This window comes from Triticum dicoccoides, chromosome 7A (genome assembly GCF_002162155.2).
Source record: "Triticum dicoccoides isolate Atlit2015 ecotype Zavitan chromosome 7A, WEW_v2.0, whole genome shotgun sequence".
NCBI lineage: Eukaryota > Viridiplantae > Streptophyta > Magnoliopsida > Poales > Poaceae > Triticum > Triticum dicoccoides.
This window is the reverse complement of record NC_041392.1, coordinates 564,621,728-564,647,552: the sequence shown is the minus strand read 5'-3', so window position 1 is coordinate 564,647,552 and position 25,825 is coordinate 564,621,728. Positions and strand designations below refer to the sequence as shown.

Genomic DNA, 25,825 nt, shown 5'->3' with positions numbered 1-25,825 from the left:
CCCCCAATCCTAGTTGGAATAGGATTCGCGGAGGGGGAAAAGAGAGAGAGGGGGCCGGCCACCTCTCCTAGTCCTAATAGGACTAGGGGAAGGGGGAGGCGCACAGCCCATGTAGGGCTGCCTCTTCTCTTTTCCACTAAGGCCCATCATGGCCCATTTAGCTCCCGGGGGGTTCCGGTAACCTTCCCGGTACTCCGGTAAAATCCCGATTTCACCCGGAACACTTCCGATATCCAAACATAGGCTTCCAATATATCAATCTTTACGTCTCGACCATTTCGAGACTCCTCGTCATGTCCGTGATCACATCCGGGACTCCGAATAACCTTCGGTACATCAAAATGCATAAACTCATAACATAACTGTCATCGTAACCTTAAGCGTGCGGACCCTACGGGTTCGAGAACAATGTAGACATGACCGAGACACGTCTCCGGTCAATAACCAATAGCGGGACCTGGATGCCCATATTGGCTCCTACATATTCTACGAAGATCTTTATCGGTCAGACCGCATAACAACATACGTTGTTCCCTTTGTCATCGGTATGTTACTTGCCCGAGATTCGATCGTCGGTATCCAATACCTAGTTCAATCTCGTTACCGGCAAGTCACTTTACTCATTCCGTAATACATCATCTCACAACTAACATATTAGTTGTAATGCTTGCAAGGCTTATGTGATGTGCATTACCGAGAGGGCCCAGAGATACCTCTCCGACAATCGGAGTGACAAATCCTAATCTTGAAATACGCCAACCCAACATGTACCTTTGGAGACACCTGTAGTACTCCTTTATAATCACCCAGTTACGTTGTGACGTTTGGTAGTACCCAAAGTGTTCTTGCGGTAAACGGGAGTTGCATAATCTCATAGTTATAGGAACATGTATAAGTCATGAAGAAAGCAATAGCAACATACTAAACGATCGGGTGCTAAGCTAATGGAATGGGTAATGTCAATCAGATCATTCAACTAATGATGTGACCTCGTTAATCAAATAACAACTCATTGTTCATGGTTAGAAAACATAACCATCTTTGATTAACGAGCTAGTCAAGTAGAGGCATACTAGTGACACTTTGTTTGTTTATGTATTCACACATGTATTATGTTTCCGGTTAATACAATTCTAGCATGAATAATAAACATTTATCATGATTATAAGGAAATAAATAATAACTTTATTATTGCCTCTAGGGCATATTTCCTTCACCCAGTCCCCCAGGCCGTCTGAGACGACCTGGCGCACTGGGTGGAAGACAATGTGGATGCTCTTGTCAGGGCCTTCGCTTCAGAAGACGACGGCGTGATCGTGGTTGCCAATGAGGGCGGTGTGGTGAACGGCCCTAACGCCGCTGGCAGCGACGCAGACAGCGATGGCGAGTCCAGCAACGCCAGCAACGGTTCGGGTGGTGCTCCTGAGGACGCATTGGGGGATTTATCCGACTGATCATGCATCGTTCCTGTTTCCTTACCCTGCATGAATAGAACTCAGGTTTTGGCGTGATGGCTGTGAGAGCATTTTGGGAGGGGGAGCCCCTCATGTAAAACTTGTGTTCATCGTATTAGTAGATGTTACATTGCACATGCGCCCGCGCCAAGTGGTTGGCTAAGCGACGCGCTGGTTGGCTAGTTTACCTTCGTCCCGTGCGGGCCCTAAGGTAGCCTGTGGGAGGCTGTGGTGTCCCGAGTGTTCCCTGATCGAATCCGTAGGATCTGCAGTAAAAAAAACCTCCTGAGAGGACGCGGCGGTGGCAGTCTGGGCTGCGCGCAAGCTAGGCCTGACTCGGCTCGTGAGGGGCTCACGAGGGGAGGCAGCTGAGGCGAAGTGGTAATCAAAACGCGAGAAATTGCTCGAATGAGACTAAGCACCCCTTCCCCGAACACACGCAAATCTCAAATTCGAATCCAACTTGAATCCAGCGGGGGAAAGTGACAACCAAAGGGAAAAGCAACGAAAGCAGACAAAAGGCCGCGTCCGGCACCTAATCTAGTCTTGGACGTCTTCTCACCAGCGTGGAGCTAAGTGCTGCCACTGGGCGTGGGAGGGAGCCCCAGGGCCTGAGGCCGGCACCCCTGAGACTCCGGGGCGTTTACAGCCCCACTCATTATTACGTGAGAGTGTCACGGGGCGGCAAGCTTCACAGGCACTAGACCTTCTTCACAGGTACCGACCTTGCTTCATATCGCCAGACGAGGGCCCCACCTTGCGCCACACTCTAGTGCCATCAACGACGACTGGAAACCAGGACGCCGCCGATGGGGTAGAGCGGTCGCCAGCGGTTCCCCCGACGACCATGGGTCCTCCGCCAGGGGCAGGCCCTGAGGCACCTCCCCAGCAGAGGGCCTACCTCCTGAGAACACCTTGCTCCGAACGCCGCGGTGGTGATGTCGGATCTCGGCTCCTCTCCTGTAGCCCCCTGCGCCCTCCTCCTGAGGGGTAGGAGACTGTGGGAGCGGGGCCTGCACCTCCTGCACCTCCTGCGATCCATGATTAGCGTATGCCTGCTCCTGAGGAATTAGCGGTACCCGATAATCGTTGCCTCCAGCGTGGCCAATGGGACCGTCCCGGGGCTCCTGGAAGGGCTCAGCTTCTGGTGCCTCGTCCCCCCAGCTTGGGCTGAGGAGCGAGCCTTGTTCTCCCTCGTGAGGGTGTCCTTGGTCCAGCATGAGGGGCACGTATTCTTCTGGCGCCGTCATCCCGAAGGCCACGCCGTAGTGCTCCGCGTGGCACGCAGTCCTGCTTGACACGCCCACCGTGGGGTGGTAGCGCGGCTTTCCACTGGGGCCGTGGGTCGCGTCGAGTTCTTTTTCTTCGCGGACCGGGAGCAGGGGCAGCGCCGCCGCTGGTCCGGTGCCAACAGCTTCGCCGGCGTTGGGGTAGCCTTGGAGCCCGCGGGCGCGCGCGGAGCCCGCGGGTGCGCGCGGAGCCCCCGCGCGGGCCGCCCTGGGCTTGAGATGGGAGCTGGGTGCAGAAGGGGTGAGCCCCCGAGGCGGCGAAGCCCAGGACCTCTGCCATCCGCTCCAGCAGCACGTCGCGGCCGCCCTCCAGCAGCCTGCACTGCAGCAGCTCTCGGGCCACCGTGAGCGCGGCCCTCGAGTTCGCCTGCTCCCGGCGGGTGTACGATGTCGTGGTCGCGGCGTGATTGGAGGCCCTTGCTGCCGACCGCGCCTGCCGCGGTGTGAGAGCTTTCGAAGCCTGTCCGCGTCGCCCGCGGCCCGCAGCGCCCTGCGGACCGCAAGCTACCTGGGGCACGGGGTCGCCCGAGGCGAGCGGCTTTGCGCGGGCGGGCCACGCCGCCCATGGATCTGGGTTGCCCGCCTGGTCGCCGGACATGGTGATGACGACACGACGGGACACGAAGCGGTAGAAGGTGGATTCCGGCGCACCCCTACCTGGCGCGCCAAATGTCAGATTTCGGGTTCCGGCAGACCCTTGAGGTTTGAACACTGGGGTGCGCGCGGAGATTTCACCTTCTACCCACCTGCACCCCTCCGCCTCGCTAAGATCTAAGCTATGGAAAGAACAGCACAAGAGACACAGGGTTTATACTAGTTCGGGCCACCGTTGTGGTGTAATACCCTACTCCAGTGTGTGGTGTGGTGGATTGCCTCTTGGGCTGATGATGATGAGTAATACAAGGAAGAACAGCCTCGCGAGGGTCTGTTCTTGGCTGGGGTATGAACTGCTAGGAGGAGTTCAGTCGCCCTTCTCTCTCTGTGTGTGTGATGCTATTCGGTCCGATCCCAGCTTGTTTCTCTCTTCTTGATTTTTCCCCCCTACCCTGGGGGTGGCTAGTCCTATTTATAGGCAAAGGCCCTGGGCCTCTTCCCAAATATTGAGCGGGAAGGGCGCCAACAATTGGCCATTTTGAAGGGGAACATCTGGTACACTTATCCTGGCTAAAGTTGGTCCTCGCCTATTAAAGGCTCTGGTGGTGATGCTGGCTTGGGCTCCACAATGACTTTCTCCCTGCCGTTGGACTGGTCTTGATCTCGTTGCACCGAAACGGGTGCCTTTGCTTGATGCTCTCGCCTGCGCTTGCTCCCTTTGCACCAAAGAGGATAGGAGGACACTACACGGCTGGCGCCCGCCTGGCGCCTTTGGTCGTCATGGCTTGCGTCACGGGCACCTCACGAGGTACCCCGCCTTGATCTCTCCGCCTCCTCGCGAGCCAGCCTGATGAGGCCATGCCTGAGGAAGTTCCGTGTCATCCGCCCCGCGAGGCTTGGCCCCTCGCGAGGGTCTTGGGTCTGTGTTGATGAAGATGGGCCGTGTTGGGCCCCCCTTTGAGCCACGCCGCAGGCAGGCAAGTCTGGGGACCCCCGTTCCTGGAACGCCGACACGAGGGGCGACGCAGCGATGGCACGAGAGTCGGTGCAGCCATGGGATGGCCTAGAGAGGACGCCCTCGGGGCGACGGGGGACCGCGGGCCGCGGCACTACGGCTCAAAGGGGCGACGCAGCGGTGACGCGGGTCCGTGCAGCCGGGAGAAGAACCACGAGGCGGCGGTGCTGCGGCTCGACGGGGCGACACAGCAGCAGCCCGATGCTCGATCGGTAGAAGGGCGCGCTAAACTCGGGACGGTCTTCACGGGGCCTGCGGAGGCGCGCGTAACCGACGGGCCAGGTCGGTCGCACGGTGTACGATGAGGTGGATCGCGGCGGCGGGCGGGTGATCAATCCGATCGCACGCGAGGTCAGGGACGCCGCTCGATGGAGGCGCGGCGGCAGCGGAGTCCGAGATGAAGCCGGCGGCGGCGGTCAGCAGGGCGGCTATGATTGGCTGCTGCATGACGCGAGGCTCCCGGGTCGGGGTGATGCAGGAGTCCCGATAGGAGCAGGGCGGTGACGGCCGGCGTAGATCGACGGGCGGGCCAGCGTGCGAACGGCGGCGACGAAGGGCCGCCGCATGACGCGAGGCCGCCGGGTTGGGGCGACTGGCGGGCCGACGCGCAGACGATGTGCGAGGCCGCCGGGTCGGGGCGACCGGCGGGCAGACGCGTGGACGACGCACGAGGCCGTCGGGTCGGTGAAGAAGTCGGCCGATCGCGCCGGTGTTGGAGTGGAGGCGCACGGGGTCGACAGCGGCGGTGGGTGACGCAAACTGGATCACATAGACCGGAAAACTAAAAAGTAGACGCCGATCAAAGCGACCGGCGAGAGAGAGAAAACCCGGATCAAAGGATCGGGAAAAAAAGACTCTCTAGGGCAGCCGGCCAACACGGCCAGCGGACGAACCCTAGGTACGGGCGGCACGGCCCCCGGCGACGGTCATGGAGGCTGACCGCCCCGGGGGTGGCGCGTAGGTGCGGAAGCGGCGATGGCTAGGGTTTAGGATCGAATTGCGATAGATACCATGTTAGAAAGGAGAGGGGGATTTGGTGAAATAGTTTTTATGTATTGCTTGAGCCTCGTGGGCATATATATAGGAGTACAATCATCTACTTGGAGTATAAGACCAGCCAGAATCAAATCATAGTCTATCTCGTCTTTCCTAATAAACATTATACTCAACACTGCAGATCGGTGACACCATCATCCAAGTATGGCTACCTTTCCATCTCTCGGTCGAGATCGACGATTTTTTTTTGCGACGAGATTTAGTTTCAAAGATCTCGTCGCAAAGAATTCAATAGTGAAGACGGATCTGAATTCCGACGCGCGGTTTGAAAGCTATGCCTTTTTAAAAATTCGGAAACCAAAATAATTGTATGTGAAGCTGTTTCTTTTAAATCGGACTAACCAGTGTGAATACATTAAATACTGATAATGACATGCACTAACAGATAAAAAAACTACTCATGCATAGCTAGAAAGCCCGGCCGCTCGTTGTCTCCAAATAGTGCATATGCACTTTTTAGATTTTAAGGTATAAATCGTGGCCAGAGTTTCGTATTTTTCTTTGTTCATTCATCCATAATGGACGCACCAGCTCCAGATTGGTCCGGGCTACCAGCGGATATATTGATCAGCATATTCCAATTGACTGCCCAAACCTCCTCCGATCCGCCGCCGTCTGCACATCATGGCAAAAGGCATACTCCATGGCCCGCAGCAACGGCGGCTGCCCCAGTCGCCAGACCCCCTATTTGCTCTACTATACCCAGGCCGCAGGTGCCAAGGCTCTTGGCATGTACACTCTCTTTAGCAAATCAACCTGTGGTTGAGTTGGTTAGGTGGACAGTGGTATCCCTAACTCACCAGGGTTCAAATCCTGGTGCTCGCATTATTCCTGGATTTATTTCAGGATTTCCGGCGATACGCTTTCAGTGGGAGAAGGCGTTTCCGTCGACGACGAGGCGCCTACGGTGACTTCATAAATCTCAAGATGATATGCCGGCTCAGTCTCTCGGAGGTGCTCACAGGGGTAGAGTGTGCGTGTGTGCGTTCATAGGGGTGAGTGTATGCGCGTGTATATGAGCGCTTGTGTCTGTACTGATGCTCAAAAAAATGTACAGTCTCTTCAAACAGAGGCAAATTTGACAAATTTGACCTATGGACGAAATCAAATCATAGAATAAACTGTCCGTGAAACTATTTCACACGGATGATCTTTTTGTGTGACGCCCGACACGAAGGCGTCCCACTACACTGTGCAACCCTCACAGATAGGCGCTACACGCCTGGCCAGTGTTGCACCCCAGACTATCTAAAAATTGCTAAGTGTAAGTGCATCTAGTGCCACCCCTAGTTGGTTTTGGAGTATTGACAACAAACCTAGTTGAGGGACTAATGTGTTTGTGAGAATTGCAGGAAAACACAAGTAGAAGTCCCTCATTGATTCGGTTTTACTACTAGAGATGACCCCTAAAAATGTATGAAGACATTGAAGACAAAGGTGGTATATGAAGATATTCACATTGAAGACTATGACAAAAGAAGACACGTTATGAAGCTTATGGAGCTCGAAGACTTAGATCTTTCGTAGTTCTTTTTCTTTTGTGTTGAGTCATAGGAACCACCGTACTGTTAAGTGGGGTCCAGGAGAACCAGTCAGAATGACTGAAGTGATGCCTAAATCAAAAACCTATGTCTTCGAGTGAAGACATTGAGAGCGAATCTTGTCCAGAGCCGGACAAGTCAGCTTTGCTTGTAGCCTAAGTAAAGTTGCCATGAGAGTTTGAAATCTGACCGTTGAGACACGTGTCAGTTCCTTAGTGACCCAGGGTCATTTCGGACAAATCAGGTCGGATTGCCAAGTGGCTATAAATAGCCCACCCCCACAACCATAAACAGTTGGCTGCTTAGATTTCAGTGCACGGCTTTTGTCGTTTGAGAGCAACCCGCCTCGAAGCCTTTGAGAGAAAATTTCTAGTGAGGAGAAAAGCCCTAACCACCCAGAGCCAGAGTAAATTGGGCATCACTTAAGCCCTCTTGTCTGTGTGATCTGAAGACTTATTACACTTAAGGACTGTGAATCCTCCAGACGGTTAGGCGTCGCGTTCAGAGCATCCAAGAGACATTGTGGATTGCCAGTGAACGAAGTTTGTGAAGGTTTGGGAGTCTACCTTGAAGACTTATCAGAGTGATTGGGCGAGGACTAAGTGACCTTAGCTCAAGGAGAATACGTGAGGACTTGGTGTCCTGAACTGTGTGTTCAGGACTGGGTGTCCGGAACTGTGTGTCCTAAGGTTTAAATACCTAGCCGCTCCAACCAGACGTACAGTTGTCACAGCAACTGGAACTGGTCCAACATATCATTGTCTTCAATGAGTCACTGGTTTCGTCTTCACTTCCTTTTCTTACTGTTACTCATTGTGAAGCCATTGCATGCTTGCTTTATCTTTTGTCTTCACAACGTGAATGTATGATCTGTTTGGCTTCATAACTTCTTCCTACCTGATCCTTATTACACTGAAGCCGTTTGTCATTGTGATTTCACTCTATTGAATACATGACCATGGCTGGCCTAGTGTAATCTAACTTCCGCTGCATAGTAATAGGCATAATCTTCGCTGTTTGTCTTCATAACTCTCACGTTTTGAAGACTTTCATAAAAATCGCCTATTCACCCCCCCTCTAGTCGATATAACGCACTTTCACTAAGTCATTGTGCAGAGTCTGAGAGCTAGGCGCTGCACTGTATAGTGTGGCGCCTAGCTCTCAGGCGCTGCACTAGTGGTTGCACTACAAAATGAAGCAACCACTAGTGCAATGCCTAGAAGCTAGGCGCTACACTGTATAGTGTGGCGCCTAGCTCTCAGGCGCTGCACAATGATTTAGTAATTTTTGGATCACACCGGTGCGACGCTGGCCAAACGTGTAACGCCTATCTGTGAGGCGTTGCACAGTGTAGTGTAGCGCCTTCGTGTCGGGCGTCACACAAAAAGGTCAGCCGCGTGAAATAGTTTCACGGGCAGTTCATTATGTGATTTGATTTCATCCATAGGTCAAATTTATCAATTTTTCCCTGAACAAAAGGCCTACACCATGCCTCTTCCTGAACCTCCCATCAACTACTGGATTGGCTCATCACACGGATGGCTTGTCACCATGGATGAAAAGTCTGATCTGATGCTGCTCAACCCTATCACCGGTGACAAGATTGCACTCCCTCCCGCGACAACCATGGAGCATGTTAAACCTGTCCTAAACAGCGACGGGGTTCTTGAAAAGTACAAGGTGTCTTTCTACGACGGAAAGCTTCCGAGGGTGGAGGATACGCCCTACATATGTTCTTTGGATAGGTGCGGTGAAACCGTCTTCATAAAGGCGACTTTATCGTCCGGTCCATCGACAGGCAAATGCATTGTCATGCTCATCCATCAGCCATACATGCAGCTCTCGTTTGCCACAGTGGGAGATGCTCACTGGAGTTGGCTCCAAATGCATAGTTTCTATGCAGATTGCATACACCATAATGGCTCTTTCTATGCAGTGACTGACCTAGGTGTAGTCGATGTGTTCAATCTAGATGGACCATATGTCATCCATAGAAGAATCTTACCAGATATGGCTGAGATAGTCTAGAAGTGCTACATTGTTCTGGCACCATGGGGAGATGTCCTCCAAATCTATAAGGAACGGGACCGGGATCCTGAACGACCAGATGGTGAGACGTATGCCACTGCTTTCGAAGTACACAAGATTGATTTTGTTGAGCCGAGGCGTGTTAAGATGACAGGAATAGGTGACTATGCATTGTTTACTGGGAGGAGCACAACATCTTGCTTTAGCGTGAAGGATCATCCAGGGGCTTGATGTCAAACCATGTTTATTTTACTCATGATGATTACGAAGATTTATTAGACGGCAAAGATGACCCCCGTGACATAGGAGTGTACAACTTGGAAAATAATACCATAACCAAATTGGCTAATCCTGAGCCCTGGAGGACGTGGTTCCCTCCCATATGGTTGAAACCCAATCTTGCAAAAGCAGGTATATTTCATTTTCAAACAGCACTTCTCCTCATTTTATTTTTGTTGTTTTGAAATCTGCTTCTCACAATAAGGGCATTGCACTTCCAACATTGAGTGTGTTCCCTTCGTCTTGGTCTGAATTGGATGTTCAGAATAGCTTCAGCGTTTGGTTATGTTGAATTTCTTAAACTCCTTTGGCTAAGGTTACCATGTTAGTCAAATTCTTTTTGCTAAATAACATGAAACATGATGATGTTTGGTAGGTTGGGTTTGATGAGACCATTATTATGTTGTTGTGCTTGTTTGGCGCAGTGTTATAGAAGAAATATTGTGTTTTCACCTAACAAATAAGCTATCATGAAGCAGCTAACTTATATTGGGGAAATAGGAATAATCTTGACACGAATACAAGATAATCTAGATCTAACTGACAATATCAGTGTTACATTTCCGAATATGAGTGGAGTAAATAATACTAATATGGATGGCAGATAATCCAGAATTCTGGATACATTGGAGAATGTGCGTCCACCCTTTATGGTACTGCCATGATCACACACAAACTCCACACAGATACCTGTAAAACAAATTAGGAAGAATATAAAGATGGTGGTACGTATCCTGTGAAAATGGACATGTTTTTGATAATGTGAAAATACAATCAGAAAAGCACATGTGCAAGATTCTAAAAATTCTCAAAATAACTCTTGCTCCATCTATAAACTAATGTAAGAGCATTTAGATCACTAAAGTAGTTTGTAAGGGCATTTGCAAATTCATGCCAATTTGAAACTTCAAATCCAGTGTGTACTTTGTGTCCTACAGAAAAGAAAACCGAATGTGAATAGTGTAGTAAAATTAAAACTATGCTTGACACTATTCAGCCTATTTTATCTTGTTTTGTTTTCGTAAAAGGATTTCTCTTTTGAGAAAGTTTGCACGTAGGTGTATATGCTCTTCCCCAATAGTACACTTTTGTGAGAATTTGTTTGTAGAATTTGTGTGTGATTTTTAAATGGTATTTCAAATTTTCAGAAAGATGTGCATTTTCGCATGATATGTCCCACTAAATACATTGGGGGTTAAGATGATTTAGCATATCATTTATGTTGTCTGGCTGGGTGTGAAATTTATGTAACAAAAAGATTATTATTTTGTATGTTAAGCTAGCCTTCTGTTATTTCTTCTTCTTTTGAGTTTCGATGTCCTTTTCCATTTGGTTAGAGTTTCTAGATTTGTGCCCCTTTGTTCTCTTTTGCTGTTTTGATTTGTGCAGTTTTGTGCCTTCTTGGTGTTCTTATTCTAATACTGTACAATAATATAATACACATTTTGGTGTTGTTCAGAAAGTGTGCAAATTTCAGCCGATAGTACCTTTAATATTTGTCTTTCTTTTTATATTCAGTAGTTCAAATGAGGATCTTGCTGTTTTTGCATTTTAAGTTTTCTTTGATATTTGTTCAGATTATTATCTTTGTTTTCATTGGAAGTGGTTTACTAAAATGTAAAAAAATTGCAACTGAATGTACATAACATTTGATATAAATCACATATCTCATTCTTTATATATTCTGTTCTCATAGAAGTTACATAAAATCTTGTGAGCTGCTAAGCTCACTAATTTGTTAACTATTAACTTAATTAGGGTTAATAGCCTATCAGTTCTGGAGAACTACCAAATGGATTATAAATACACTTACACGGTTACACCACATGTGATGGAGTGATCGCCTACCTGTTTACTCTGATAAAATTTGCTTGTCAATTTTTTTCTTCTGTTTAAGATGGAACTGAATTATTGTGTGGGTCCAATAAGAACCACATACCTTAGATTAAAAAATTGTACGAATGTTTGCAATCATTGTAATGATGCACATGTGTGTATTGTCGTTCAATGTGTTACTTTGCATAGTCCATGATATGAGTTCATGTCTCCATGCTTGCATTGAAAGAATGCAGCCTTTTGCCACTGTATGTTGCAATAAATACAATTTTCATGGAAAATGCAAAAAGAAAAAGAAAAAGAAAGATTAACACTAAAATGTGAGAAGTGCTCATATATCATATTATTATATTCTGGTCACTTTTCTGGTTAGTTACTAGCTCATTTCCCTGTCAGACCGTCACCTAAAGGTAGACCATTATAAGTCATAGTCACTTCTACTATTTTCTCCTGTTACATGTATGACCCTCTCTCTGTTTTGCGATTTAGCCACATGTTCTGTTAGTACTCCTGCTGAAATGAAATACTCCCTTCATCCCAAAATAAGTGTCTCAACTTTGTACTAGCTCTAGTACAAATTTGTACTAAGCTCGAGACACTTATTTTGGGACGGAGGGAGTATAAGATTGTGATCTTACTTCATTAACCTTTTACTCCCTGAGTGTCTGTCCTTAACCCAATGCGTAGTCTCTTACATATTCTGCCTTTCTTTGAATGTGTGATTTTGTATCATACACAAAGAAATTATGTTACTCCCTCCGATCCATATTACTTGTCGCTCCAGATGTATCTGGACGAATTTCAGTGCTAGTTACATCTGTTTGAGCGACAAGTAGTCAAGTACTATGAATCGGAGAGAGTGGCTCTTTTACGGTACCCTGATACTTCGAAAGCATGCATTGGAGTACCAGGTAGATTTGGCCGTCCACTCGGAAAGGCAACCCCGTCATTTCCTAAGTGGTGCGAAAGGGTATTTTGGAATTTTTCTCTGCCATTTCGATAGAGCACACAGCCCATGATTGAGAAAAAAGAACCAAGTTCGAGTGGTGGCACCCTGCCCCCCTGGTCCTGCCCTTGCCGTGCCGTCGTGCCTTAGCACGCGCCGCAGGTTATCCAAGTTCGAATGGCGGCACCCCAGCCCCCAAGTCCTGCTCTCTCTGTGCCATTGTGCCTCAGCGCGCACTGCCGCCGTCCCTGTCGAGTGTCTTCGGTCGAGCTTCCACCCCACAACAGGTTTCCCCCTGTCGAGCGAGTTCCCATTATGAAGAACTCTTAGGAATCTTAGAAATTATATATGAACTACATGCCAAATTGGCATCTAAATTGCCGTCGTTTAAGCTGTCTTAGATCCTATGAGCATCAAGAGTGCCAGCATGCGGCTTTGCTTTGTGCACAAATCGTTGAAGAGAACATATGTGCTTCAGCTTGTGCGAGTTGCTTGTGCAGAAACTATTTGCTGTGGCATATCAGATTAGGATGCAGCAGTGGTTATTTTAACACTTCCCGTGATGCTCTGACACTGTCCGTATCAGACGTGCGCTCATTCAGCATGCAGAATTGTCTTTGTTTTCACCATCAATCTCACTAAGAACGGTTTATCCAATATGACAATCTGTATTTTATATGATTAAGCCAAGCTGTTGCGAATGAATTGTAGATGCCGAATTTTGATACCTTTTCATAGAAAGAAAAGAAGTTAACCTACTATTTTATACTGACTAGAACATTTCTTACATGGTGTGTTCATAAGAATAAGAATGAAAAATTGGCCTTCACTGTGAGCCTCCATGGAATCCCTGTTCCATGCTGAATTCTGATTGCATTTTTCTGTTCTGTCAGGGTTCCAGATCATTTTTCCCTTCGGATTTTCTATTCTTTTGGTTATTCTACAATGGTCCACTGCAATGCATGGAATCCTTGATCGCCTCTTACAATGAATTAATTCATTTGTAATTTAACCCTGTGAGTCTAATAACACTTTGATCTTACACATTCTAATATTTTCACTTATCTACAGATGCCATGTACGCCTGCATCCAAGGGGTGTCGACTTCTGCAAGCACACGTGTGGTCACAGCAAGCAGCTGAAGCCCAAGAATAAGATCAAGAATTAGAGTGTCACCAGTCAGTTTCATGGATCTGTTAAATCCATCGCCGTGTCAGAGTTTATGCTTCGTTATTATCATCTCTGGTTGTCGCTGAACCTTATTTACTTTGCTTTCAGCCTTGTAGCTCTTTCGCGATCTTTGAAAGAAAATTTGTATCATGAGAGTGATAAAGGTAGATGATGTTGCTGCTTAAAATTATGGTCGTTTTCCTCATGGTACAGTCTGCTCTTATATAATGTTTTGTTAGAATGAAGAAGACTGATCACACTACTACACTAGGCCATGTCTCGTTGGTGCGAAAACAGAATCGTTGAGTATGGTGTAGTGCTTGATCTGTATTTCATGCCAAAGGGTGTTGAAAACTGTACAATTCAATGATGCCGACCTTATGGTTGGATGAATGGGTTTCGGTGTGCAGTAAGTCCCTCGATGGACATAATTTTTATGTTCTCTCTTGGTATTTTCAAGTCCAAAACGCCATTACACGTATTCGAATTCTTGAGTATATCTCAGGCTATTTCATGCTAAATTCTTTTTAGCCAGAGAAATTGGGTCTTCCTGGGAAGATATATGGACATGCTTGGCTTTACCATATGATCGCTGATGTGATCTCAAATTGTGAAGGAGAACTTCAAATATTGCATAACATCATAATGAACTTTTTCCCACTAGTTCTAATCTAGATATTTGGGATTAATATTCTAGCAACATATTTGTATCTCTTCTTTTTTAATGTGTCGCCTGTCTGGTTGATTCGCCTGGTACTGTATATCGTTTTTTAATGTGTCGCCTGGCTCATAAGCCACAGTGCAAATCTTTCTTGCTGCTGTTTTCATCTTTGGTTCTGTATTTTGGCTGTGGCTTTGTTGGAAATGTGCTTCATTTGGTTGGTTTGAACTGCTTATATCTTAGAGATAGACAAATGCAGGTTCAGCAACAACCACACCAACATGACAAAAGAGTTGCATCCTCAAACATACTACAGCTGTCGATTTGATCATGCAACAGCAAATCTGTAAACAGTGTGTGAAAAGCCCAAGAACATATATACATGGCCTTCGACTTTGCAAGCGCCTTCTTGCGCTGCCAACCATGAAATAGTATAGTGAATTAAGTTGCGACATAAAGTGTCGAGTTTCTATTAGATGTGTCTCAGTAAGTCAGTATTCAACTAGGGACGGTGATATTCATATCTACAAAAACGTCCTTTGTATTACTTCAGGAGTGCATTTACAGTTCAACTTGACAGTGAAGTTCCTGACTGAATACTCTTCTTGGTCTTAGATTTGTACTGGGTTTAAGTGTGTGTGCAACTGTGCATGTGTAGGGTGAACAAAAATATTTCTGTTTATGCCAATTCGAAACTACTTACCTTTCTTCTTTAAATGTTCCTGAACTGTAACTTGGCTATTCTGTACAAATGTTTATGTGCATAATACAAATGGAATGCAACTTGAGAGTTCTGGATTCCATTATATTCACCAGTACTCCCCACAGGAGCAGACACCACCCCTGAAATGATGGAACCTCTTCTTGTCCCGAACCACAATCTCCCTCCCTGTCACCTTTGAGACGAGCCTGGCGGCGTTGTGGCAATCCTTGCACATCCTGATGTTCTTGAACACCCTCACCGTCGCCGGCGCGGCCGTCCTCAGCAGCCCGAACGCGACGGCCTGCTTCTCGCTGTGCCACCGCAGCGCCTCCACTTTCTCTTCCTCCTCGAGCTCGTGCAGCACGACCGTGGTGTCGGGAACGTACCCGGTCTCGCGGATCCTCTCCTCCAGGCTGAGCCACATCCTCCTCGCCTCACCCATCTCAGGGAGCGCGTTTTCTCCGGCGACGAAGCTGTACACCTTGCCAGCGACGTCGATCCAGCTGCAGCCTGGCTCCTTGGGGACGCCGGTGTCCCTGAGCATCTTCCTCACCTTCCTCATCTCATTCCACCGCCCGGACCCGGCGTACATGTTGGAGGCGAGGACGTAGTGCTCGGCCTTGTCGGGTTCAAGCTCAAGCAACCTGTCAGCGACCTCGCTTCCCAGCTCTGCTTCTCCATGTATGTGGCAGGCAGAGAGCACGGAGCTCAGTATCTTGGCGTCGGGCTCCTGCGGCATCTCCGCCATGAGCGCCACCGCGTCGGCGAAGCGCCCTGCCCGGCTCAGCATGCCGATGACGCAGCCATAGTGCTCTAGCTTCGGTTCTATTTTGTGACGATGGTTTCTCATCTCCTCGAAGAAATGCAGCCCCTCCTCCAGCATCCCGGCATGGCCACATGCCATCAGTAGACCAAGGTAGGTAAATTCATCAGGTTCCACCCCTTCCCTCCTCATTTTGCTATAAAGCTCAACAGCTTCTTTCCCCAAACCATTGACGGCGTACCCGGTGATCATCGCCGTCCATGACACCTTTGCGTCTCTTGCCTTCAACTGGTCGAAGAACGCCCTGGCGTCGTCCGTAAATCCGCACTTCGAGTACATGTCAATCAACGAGCTGGATAGAAATGGGTCATCGCAGAGGTCAGCTTTCAGGGCAAAGCAGTGCATCTCCTTCCCTAATCGAACAGCTGATAACTCTGAGCAGGCCATCAAGACACTTGTTGCTGAAATCACTGATGAACAATGGCCTTCCATGGATTGCATCTCCCTGAAGAGCTGGAGCGACTCACCGGGTCGCCCGTTCTGCGAGTACCCGGCGATCATGGCGTTCCATGAAACCTCACCCTTTTCCTCCATTGCATCGAACAGCATTCGAGCCAAAGGCTCCGTCCTGCTGCATCGGATGTAAGCCGAGAGGAGCGAGACCCGGATGATAGGGTCCTTCTCCAGTCCATTCCTGAGGATGAATCCATGGGTGGCCTTGCCATGGAGCAGGTGCTTCGGATCGGCACATGCCATGAGCAAGCTCCCAATGCTGAACCCGTCAGGCTTCAGCCCGCAGGCATTGGTCATCTGAATGAACAGCTCGATCGCGGCGGCGCTGTTCTGCTGCGCGTGGGCACTGATGAGTGCATTCCACGAGCTCACCGTCTTGCTCCGGATGCCGGCGAAGACGCGGTCGGCGTGGAGCAGGCGCCCGCATCTCCCGTAGGCTGCCACCAGTGCGTTTGGCACCTTGTCGCCGGTGGCATCCAGGCCTCTCCGAACGGTGAAGGCGTGCAGCTCCCTCAGCCTGGCCAGCTCCGGCAGGCCGGAGCACGCCGGCAGGACGCTCAGAACGGTGATCTCGTCGGCCGGCACGCTGCCGTTTTCTTCGATCTGCATGTGCATGTCTCGCAGCAGCCCGAACGCCGCTTCGGTCTCGCGGTTCCGCGCGTACGCGCCGAGCATCACGTTCCAGGACACGACGGACGGGGCCTCTGGGAACACGCGCTCGGCGTCCCCGAGCTCGCCGCACTTGGCGTACATGTCGACCAGCACGTTGCCCACCCGCGCAGCCGCGTCCCATCCGGACTTGACCGCGAGGCCATGCACCGCCCTGCCCGTCTCCGACCACCCGAGCGCGGCGCACATTGGGAGCACCGTCACCAGCGTCGCCTCGTCCACCATCCCGCCAAGCGCCACCAGGCAGTCCCGAAACAGCTCCAGACCGCGCCGCGGGTCGCCGGAGAGTGCCGCCATGAGCGCGTTCCAGGACACGAGGTTCCTGGCCGCATCCGGAATTCCGCCGAACACCTTCTCGGCGTCCTCGACGCGGCCGCACCGGCCGTACATCGAGACGAGGGAGTTGCCGACGAAGGGGTCGCCGGGCAGGCCGAGCTTGGCCGCGAGCGCGTGGACCTGGCGCCCCGTGGCGGCGGCGCCGCCGCGGAGGAATCCGCAGGACCTGGCAGCGGGAGGCAGCGTGAACCTGTCGGGAGCGAGGCCCTCTGAGGCGGCGAGGAGCGGCGGCAGGAGCGCGAGGGCGGCGGCATGGCGGCCGGCCCGGGAGTGGTCGGCGAGGAGGGCGTTCCATTGCGGGAGCGACGGGGCAACGGGCTTCGCCGGCGGCGGAGGAGGCTTGCTTGCGTGCGGCTGTGCGCGGTGGGGAAGCGGCGCGAGGTGGACGGTGGCGGGCATGGGGTCAGCTCGGCTTGCTTATCTTGCCGAGTGACAGAGTGGGGAATGGGAAGTGAGCTCGACCACGCCTCTGGATTTTTGTTTCGCGCGTGCATTTGTATTTTTTTTTCTTTCGCAAAAGTAAAATAAAGAGTAGCAACACAAGTACAGTACTGTATTTGTGTACCATAATACACATGTGGTACATTGTTTTAACGGGAAAGAAACGCCAAAGGCGCCAAATATAGTCAGCTCCGAAGCAATGTACACAACATGAAGCACAGCACCCTGAAGAGAGATTATAGGGCATGTCCCGTGAGCATGAGCTGGACTAAAACAGCTAAAAATAGGTTGTGTAAATATGGTCACAACCCCTTAAGAGAGATTATAGGACATGTCCAAAATTTTGAAACTTTCGTTTATATATTTAAAACTTTAAATACATATAGTCCAAAATTTAATTTACTTAAAAGCACTTGAATTTGGAAAATGTTAATGAACTGAAAATATTCTTAGCGTATTTTCATAAAAATGTTTATACCTTTCAACATAATTGTTTATGACATTTAGAAATGGTCACACGTTTCAGGAAAATGTACGTGGCACTTTTAGAAAATGTTTATAAAATTTTTAAAAAATTGTGTTTTTAAAAAGTTGTACCATTCGAAAATTTTATGTTACATTTTAAAAATATTTATACATTTTAAAATAATTTCCATGTAGTTTCAAAACATTGTTTTGTTCATTAGAAAAATGTTTCAACGTGTGTTTATTTTTTTAAACATATTCGAAAAATGCTCAAAGCATGTGTTCGAAAAAATGTAAACATGTATAATTTTTTTCATGTGCATACAAAAAATGTACAATGTTTTAAAAACAGTACACATCAAAACATATGTTTAAAAAATGTTAATCATGTATTTAAAGAATGCTAAACATGTATAATTCGTTTGCATATGTACAATTTTTTTAATATATATGAAAAAATGTAGAAATCAAACATATATTTCAAAATACATTACCATATATTTGGAAAAATGTTAAGTGTGTATAAAAATGTTCTCACAATGTTAATAAAATAATGTAGACATGCGTTGAAAACAAATAAAAACAGAAAAATAAAACAGTGAAGAAATGCATAAAATCAAAAGCCCAAACAAAAACTGTTGAAAACCAAAAAAGAGAGGAAAATTGTGTAACCAAACAAACAGCTCACATTTGGACCGCCTGGATCAAATCGTCCCCTTTTATAGTATGGTTGATAGTATAGTCAGACCCTAAAAAAAATAAAAATAGTATAGCCAGTGGTTATATGATGTTGTTATATCATTTGTAGTCAAAATTATAACCGATAAGTATGGTAGTTAGATATAAAATATGCTACTTTATTGATACATGATCAACATCACTTTTCTCTAAAGTGTCTAAAATAATGAGTTGTGGTTGGCTGCTAATCTCTAGCCCACTTCTCTTCTCTCCCCTCTTCTTTCTTCTCCAATTCAGTAAAAGCATATCCACTATTTTCTAAATAGATACAATACACTATCTATTTTTTCTAATCATGCAACCTTGTCACATAAAGGAAGTACCGCATTTAAATTAGAAGTAACAAATTTTTTTTTTTGCATTAGTCTACTCATGTGCTCTCCCACATCATCAATTCATTCATGTTAGCTACAACCCACTATCTACTTTTTTTCTTTAGCCATGCAGCTATGCCACATAAGCAAATCATCCATTTAAGTTGTAAGTTACGTACCCACAGAAAAAGTTATAAGTCGCTACATTTTTTTGCCTTAGTCTATGCATGGAGTGCTGCCGCATCATAAATTCATGCATGTTAATCATAAGTTATTTTTCATTAGTCTACTAGTAGTGAGAGTACTACAAATAGTATCTAATATGTCAACTAGACAATTTTGTACGCACGATATTAATATATAATACTCTCATTACGAGTAGTCAACCTTGCTCTTATCCATAGTCAAAGTATCATAGTATCGTATGAATGATACTAATATATGATACTCCATATTCCGAACTCCTCGGTACGAGTAGCCTTATACTTGCTCTTATCACCTAAACCTTCGAACCTTTGATTGCACCATGCATTGTTTTCACTCTCAGTTCAACAATCACTGAAATATTACCTTTCGGGCAAAAAAAAAAGCAATTTCAGCAGTACACATGAATCTATTTATTTTTTTCAAAAATATCAAATATACGATTGAATTTAAGTGAATATTTTGGCCTTTTGGCCGGAACGCAAACTGAAATAATTGAAATTCACTGAATTTCGATGATTTTGGGTGGTACTGATTTTTTTTTTTTTTTGGAACTGGAAGTGAAAACTTTGCCCACCTATATATCACTCAAAACAAAAGTTGCCCCACGTGGCCATTTCTAGAGTACATCCCGTCTCCTCCGTGGTCTCGGGCGGCGCTGTTGATGAACCCCCGCCATGTCCTTGAGCTCCTGCGCCAGTGCCGCTCCATCCGGCACCTCGACCAGCTCCACGCCCACCTCCTCGTCCACGGCCCATCCGCCGAGGCCTCCCTCGCCTCCCAGCTCGTCGCCTCCTACTGCGCGCTCTCTGGTGGAGCCGGAGACGGCGGGCTCTGCCACGCCCGCCGCCTGTTCGACAGAGTTCCCGACCCGGACAGGTTCACTTACAACAGCCTTATCAGGGCGTACTCCAACAGCGGTTGCCCCCAGGAGGCGCTGTGCCTGCACCGCGAGGCCCTCCGGCGCGGCATCCTGCCGAACGAGTTCACGCTGCCATTCGTGCTCAAGGCGTGCTCCAGGGCGCGAGCCGCAGAGCACGCGCTGGCCACCCATGGAGTGGCTGTCAAGCTGGGTTATGTGCGGCAGGTGTTCGTGGGCAACGCGCTCCTGCACTCGTATGCGTCGGCCGGGTCGCTGCGGGACTCTCGGCGGTTCTTTGCTGAGATGGCGCCGGACAGGAATGTTGTGTCGTGGAACACGATGATTGGTGGATATGCACAGGCCGGGGAGACCAGCGAGGGGTGCGCCTTGTTTGGAGAGATGAGGCGCCAAGGAGTGTTGGCCGATGTGTTCACGTTCGTCAGCCTGCTTCTCGTTTGCTCAAGCGAGGGAAATCTTGAGGTTGGTCGGCTGGTGCATTGTCATATGTTGGCTAGTGGATCCCGGGTTGATCTGATTCTTGGCAATGCACTTGTGGACATGTATGGTAAGTGCGGGGATTTGTGGATGGCTCGTAGATGCTTTGACATGATGCCCGTGAAGAATGTCGTTTCGTGGACTTCCATGCTTTGTGCCCTGGCAAAACATGGCTCCGTTGATGCTGCGAGAGATTGGTTTGAGCAGATGCCGGAGAGGAACATAGTCTCTTGGAATGCCATGATCTCTTGCTATGTTCAAGGTGGCCGATTCCGTGAAACTTTGGGTCTTTATAACCGTATGAAATCTCTAGGTCTCACTCCAGATGAGGTTACCTTGGCTGGTGTCCTCTCTGCCCATGGACAAAATGGCGATTTGGCCTCTGGAAGGATGATACACTGTTATATTGAAGACAGCTTTCGTGATCCTGGTGTCACTCTACTTAATTCACTTCTTGATATGTATGCAAGATGTGGTCAGGTAGACACATCCATAAGCTTGTTCACTGAGATGCCCAATAAAAACACTATCTCTTGGAATGTGATTATTGGAGCGCTAGCCATGCATGGGCGTGCACAAGAGGCAGTCAAGTTCTTCAGAGCTATGGTATCTGATGCCTTCTCCCCTGATGAGATCACATTTGTCGGTCTTCTTTCTGCATGCAGTCATGGTGGTCTACTAGAAGATGGACGGTATTACTTCAAAGCCATGAGACATGTTTACAATGTTAAGCCTGAAGTTGAGCACTATGCTTGCATGGTTGATCTGCTTGGTCGGCGTGGCCATCTTGCACAAGCTGTTGATCTGATAAAAGATATGCCAATGAAGCCAGACGTTGTGGTTTGGGGTGCATTACTTGGAGCCTGCAGGATCCATGGCAATGTAGAGATCGGCAAGCTAGTGATCAAACAACTGCTTGAGTTGGAGGGAATTAATGGAGGCTTGTTTGTCCTATTTTCTAATTTGCTGTATGAAACTCACCAGTGGGAGGACATGAAAAGGCTCAGGAAGCTAATGAGAGAGCGGGGAACAAAAAAGGATATGGGTGTTAGTTCAATTGAAGTAAACAACAGCATACATGAATTTGGAGTGGAAGATATCAGACATGAAACCTCAAGTGACATATATGCGGCAGTTGATCAGTTGGCATATCATTTAGTCTCTTTGCATGTCCTGGCTGTGCAGCCAGTAGAACTCATCATGGAAGAGTGAAATAAGCTATTTAGGAGTGCTCCGATAGCCAATCTGAACCTAATGCAGAGCATGGGCTGCAAAGGGATATATTCATATCAAGTAGCCTGTCTGATGAAACCTGAAGGTAGGCGTAAAGAAGCACCCCTGAAATACTGAAAGTATGCTTAGTTTCATTTGAATTTTGAACATTGGATAATATAATTTCGGGCATTTAATTTATTCTCACATTTCAATACTGGAAATTCGAGCTTCCTTTGATGTAAACCTGCATTTTTCCTGTTGATTTAGTTTCAGGCTTTCTGCAGATACCACGGTTCACTGGGGCAACCAACTCAACCAACTGTACAGACAGTTAGGTCAGTGGCACTACACCGACAACACTCAGGATTCTCTGCCTTGGCTGTGATGTCTCACCAATATCTGGAGAAACTAAAGCTCAGAAACAGTAAGTTCATCAGACCGGCAGAACCACCTGAGAGCATCCTGACTGCTAATCACCTGTAAGGAACCAAGTTGTTCTTAGCTTTACTGGGGATTGAACTGTATACATACAACAGTTTTCTTGTACTTTTACCTGGCCAGCAGTTTGACTGTGCCATGATCATGACAGAAAGTTAACCGTCACATATGAACTCACCAAAGAAAGAGGTATTTGTATTTTTGGTAGAAAATAAATGTTCGATTGATCAGCTGGAAATTGGGATCGGTGATCTTTTTGACGGGATTATGCTAGGCAGGCTATGCACCCTGCACCTGATACACTCCTTGGAGGCCAAATCCTATTCAGCTGATATATATTCAGGTAGGGCCTTTATGGTTGTTTTAACCCAATTAGAAAATTTTCATATTAGCCTGTAATTCAGAATGCTCTTCTAAAAATAGCTAACAAAGTGCAAAACCTTTACCCAACCAGAACTGGTGCACATGTTCAAGTTTCAGGCTATCCAGGATCCAGATACTTCTCAAGGGTCCTTGCTGGTAATAAGGACCTGCTATCGGAACTACTAACCGAAGAAAGTGCACCACCGGCATGTAACTATTGGTAAAGCATTTGAATCATGTTTTCTTACATGATAGGATCAACTGTGTATTTTATGGTCCCAAGTCACTGTAGTCAGTAGTATAATCCAGTGAAGCCAATTTCCTATTTTTGGTTTTACTGTTTGTTGCTTCATTTCCTGAAGCTAACAATGTGATTGTTCACTTGTCAAACATATACTCTAAGATGCTGCGTAACTCACAGGCGTTAACTGCCATGTTTACAGAATGAATTTCTTCCTGGGGATGGGCTTGTCTAAGAAAGATGGTGTGCTCAATGATGTCTAGATTGTCCCCACTTCTGGGCACGGTACTGAGCTTGTTTTGAAACCAGAGCTTGAGTTCCTGTTACAAACCACGAAGAAGCCTCTTAAAGCAACTGTGGAATATTCAAGGCACTTCAGCTATTCTCTGGAGAGGAGGATGAATCCACTGTTTTGGGTAATTGAGTGTAGAAGCATATACCGCAGTCTGACAGACATATTTCCATAAAACAATGAACTTTTTGCTGAAGCGTACTTGGTTGACTTACAATTGAGGTAAGGTTGTTAATTGACTTTCATAAAGAGCTAACCATGTTGTCATGCCTGATTATACATATTTATGCTTCCATCTGGGGAGGCTGTTTTTTGAGATGCAAGGCCACTTCAACGGTGTTGATCATTCAGATGGCAAGCACTGTATACCGCATGATACCAGAAGATAAAGGTTTTTCATGGTCTTAACTCACTGTTAGAACACCAGTTTATCATAATTGGGGAATACTTTAAGAACTGGATGACAAACACCTTTATTTTTCACCATGCAAAGTTTTCGGTAGTAGTCATGGCTGACTTTTCATGCTACTGGAGCTCCAGCATGTTGCCAGGGTTCTGCACATATATGCCCAGCCAAGGTCAAGATTTTAGGATTAGGACATTTGAATGTGGATGACTTTTTCTCAAATCTCAACAGGGGCTATTCTGGGTGGAATTTCAACGAAAAGTCAACTGGATGTATGTGTTGATATGTTTTCACTTTTTTTTCACTTTTAATTCAAGCTGCTACGGCACGAAGAGAAGTCGATCTGTTATCCTGACTGGCACTTTTTTTTAAGGAATCCTGATTGATAGTTGCAGTAGTACAACCTTCGACCCTTCTACGGGCAGATGAATACTTAATCTATCCCTAGCTTTATCTTTTTCTTTAGCAAGGAGTACATTTATTTAACCACTTACAGTGTAGACAGTATTAGTATTACAGAGCAATACAGCAACTAAAAGAATTACCAGTTCCAATAATAATTTAGTGAAACAAGATCCAGCTACAACTTCATAACCAAATATAATTATTATACTACTTGGCATCATTGTTCAACAGCATGATCAACTGCGCAAGACTCCAAAAACATGGGAGAGTAGACTTGCCCTTGATTTATTTTCCAACTGCGGAGTGCTCTATGCATGTTTATTTGAAGCATTTGGCATTGAGAGCGGCTTTGTCTCGCTTTATGCGAGCCACAAGCTTGTCTCGCTTCTGCGTCACTACTAATGGACCGGCCCAAGAACTTCTTACAGCTTAATTCATTTTTCTTCTGCGTCACAAACATTCTTTTATTTATTTATATTTTCGAAAATATTATAAATACATATATTCCAAAACTTAAATTTACTTAAAATATTTTAAAACCATGAATTTAAATTTTTTAGCGCAGTGCAAAAAAATGTTAGCGTAATTGTTAGCACACATGTTTCAAAAAAATGTAAGTGATATTTTAGAAAATGTTTATGCAATGTAAAAAAGTGTTCGTAAAATTCAAAAAGATGTTTCGTTCCATTCAGGAAAAAATGTGCATTACATTTACAAATATGTTCGGGTGTTTCAAGAATATGTCAGAGGCATTTAAAGAAAATGTTTATACAATGTTTCATATCATTCTAAAAACTGTTTCAAAGTGTATCTGAAAAATGTTTAACACGTATTTGAAAAAATGTTAGTATTTTATTTTAAACATGGTAAATGTGTATGTAATAATGTTTTAGATGTATACGAAAAATGTGTCATGTATTTAGAAAATGTTGAACGTCTATAAAAAATACTCCTTATGTATACTAAAAATGTACAATGTTTAAAAAATCTTTTAAAAAATCCAAAAAAACCGGTAAAGAAACACAGAAAACTGAATCCCAAAAGAAAACCATTAAAAACGGACACATAAAACCAAAAATGGAAAAGCAAGAAAACCGCTAAAGAAACACAGAAAACCAATGAAAACTAGCACATAAAATGCACCAAAAAAGCCGCCTGAAATCTGCTTGTACGAAATATGAAGTGCTATCTTGCACTCATGTCTTCGCGCAATCAATTCGATGGATTCGAAGTCCTAAAATCCTGTGAAGCTTTGGCTTCGTTCCTTTAGGGAATTTGCATATAGAAGACCTATTTTCCTTTCCAAGAAAAAAAGTTTAGCATTTCTTCCAACACGTCCTAGTGATCTATTATATTTTTAGAGGTATGGCTATATGATCATATACATTGACTCTTATTATGAGATTTGAATAATTGGAGAAGAACACCACCTTCATGTTTATGTTGTTGTCTCTATTATATTGTGTGTGCGACTATCCTATTTTATAGGTGTTTGTTAAATGAAATTCGAGGGGGTGGGGTGGGGTGGGGAACTATTTTGGCTGCCCATAGCCATCAGGGAGCTGAATCTTCCAGCCTAAAGAACCCACACAACCTAGCTTGTCCAAATCTGGAGTATGAGGAAACATAGCAGCAATCCAGCTCCTATGGTGGCACCAATGCACGTCATGAAACAAATATGTTGGCAACCATCACCACCACATTCTCCTGCCTAAGAATGAGAAGAGGTTTGCTACACCTACAGATAAATTCTACATAATTAAAGCTACATGCTGAGTTTGGTGAGATTTGATTGGAAATGGGAGTGAGGGAGTCCACACCCCAAAACGCAGAGGGGAGTGGTGGATTAGTGGATGATGGGGGGCAAGTCCGTAGCACCTCTATAACACACTTGTAGGTCTAGGGGATGGGATGGCAGGGGATATTGGAGTGGCCTAAAATTCCATAGCAATGGGTCTTTTAGGCCGGCTTTATAATGAAATTAGGGTTGGAGATATGGTTACAATTAGCCAAGGGAAATTGTTGGTTCAGGTTGTAACATGCTCGCACAAAAGCACATGCTCTTGCAATGTTGTGCTTATAGAAGGAAGAGA

The 25,825-nt window shown here is 46.5% G+C and overlaps 2 protein-coding genes across 4 annotated transcripts; one reads left to right on the top strand and one right to left on the bottom strand.

Annotated features, from left to right (window-relative positions):
• Positions 1 to 14,453: 14,453 nt before the first annotated feature.
• LOC119332233 (pentatricopeptide repeat-containing protein At1g18485-like) lies at positions 14,454 to 17,303 on the bottom strand. The gene has a single exon (XM_037605417.1). The coding sequence runs from the start codon at positions 17,250 to 17,252 to the stop codon at positions 14,679 to 14,681; it is 2,574 nt and encodes an 857-aa protein (XP_037461314.1). The 5' UTR covers positions 17,253 to 17,303; the 3' UTR covers positions 14,454 to 14,678.
• Positions 17,304 to 19,654: 2,351 nt separating this feature from the next.
• Positions 19,655 to 23,703, top strand: LOC119327395 (pentatricopeptide repeat-containing protein At2g22410, mitochondrial-like). 3 transcript variants are annotated; one of them, XM_037600504.1, is made up of 5 exons: positions 19,655 to 21,690; positions 21,855 to 22,368; positions 22,480 to 22,608; positions 22,832 to 23,143; positions 23,226 to 23,703. In XM_037600504.1, the coding sequence occupies exon 1, from the start codon at positions 19,680 to 19,682 to the stop codon at positions 21,582 to 21,584; it is 1,905 nt and encodes a 634-aa protein (XP_037456401.1). In that variant the 5' UTR covers positions 19,655 to 19,679; the 3' UTR covers positions 21,585 to 21,690; positions 21,855 to 22,368; positions 22,480 to 22,608; positions 22,832 to 23,143; positions 23,226 to 23,703. The 3 variants fall into 3 exon arrangements, with proteins under 3 accessions (XP_037456401.1, XP_037456400.1, XP_037456399.1); XM_037600503.1 differs by having other exon boundaries at positions 21,872 to 22,368; positions 22,832 to 23,703; XM_037600502.1 differs by having other exon boundaries at positions 22,832 to 23,703.
• The last annotated feature ends 2,122 nt before the right edge of the window (positions 23,704 to 25,825 follow it).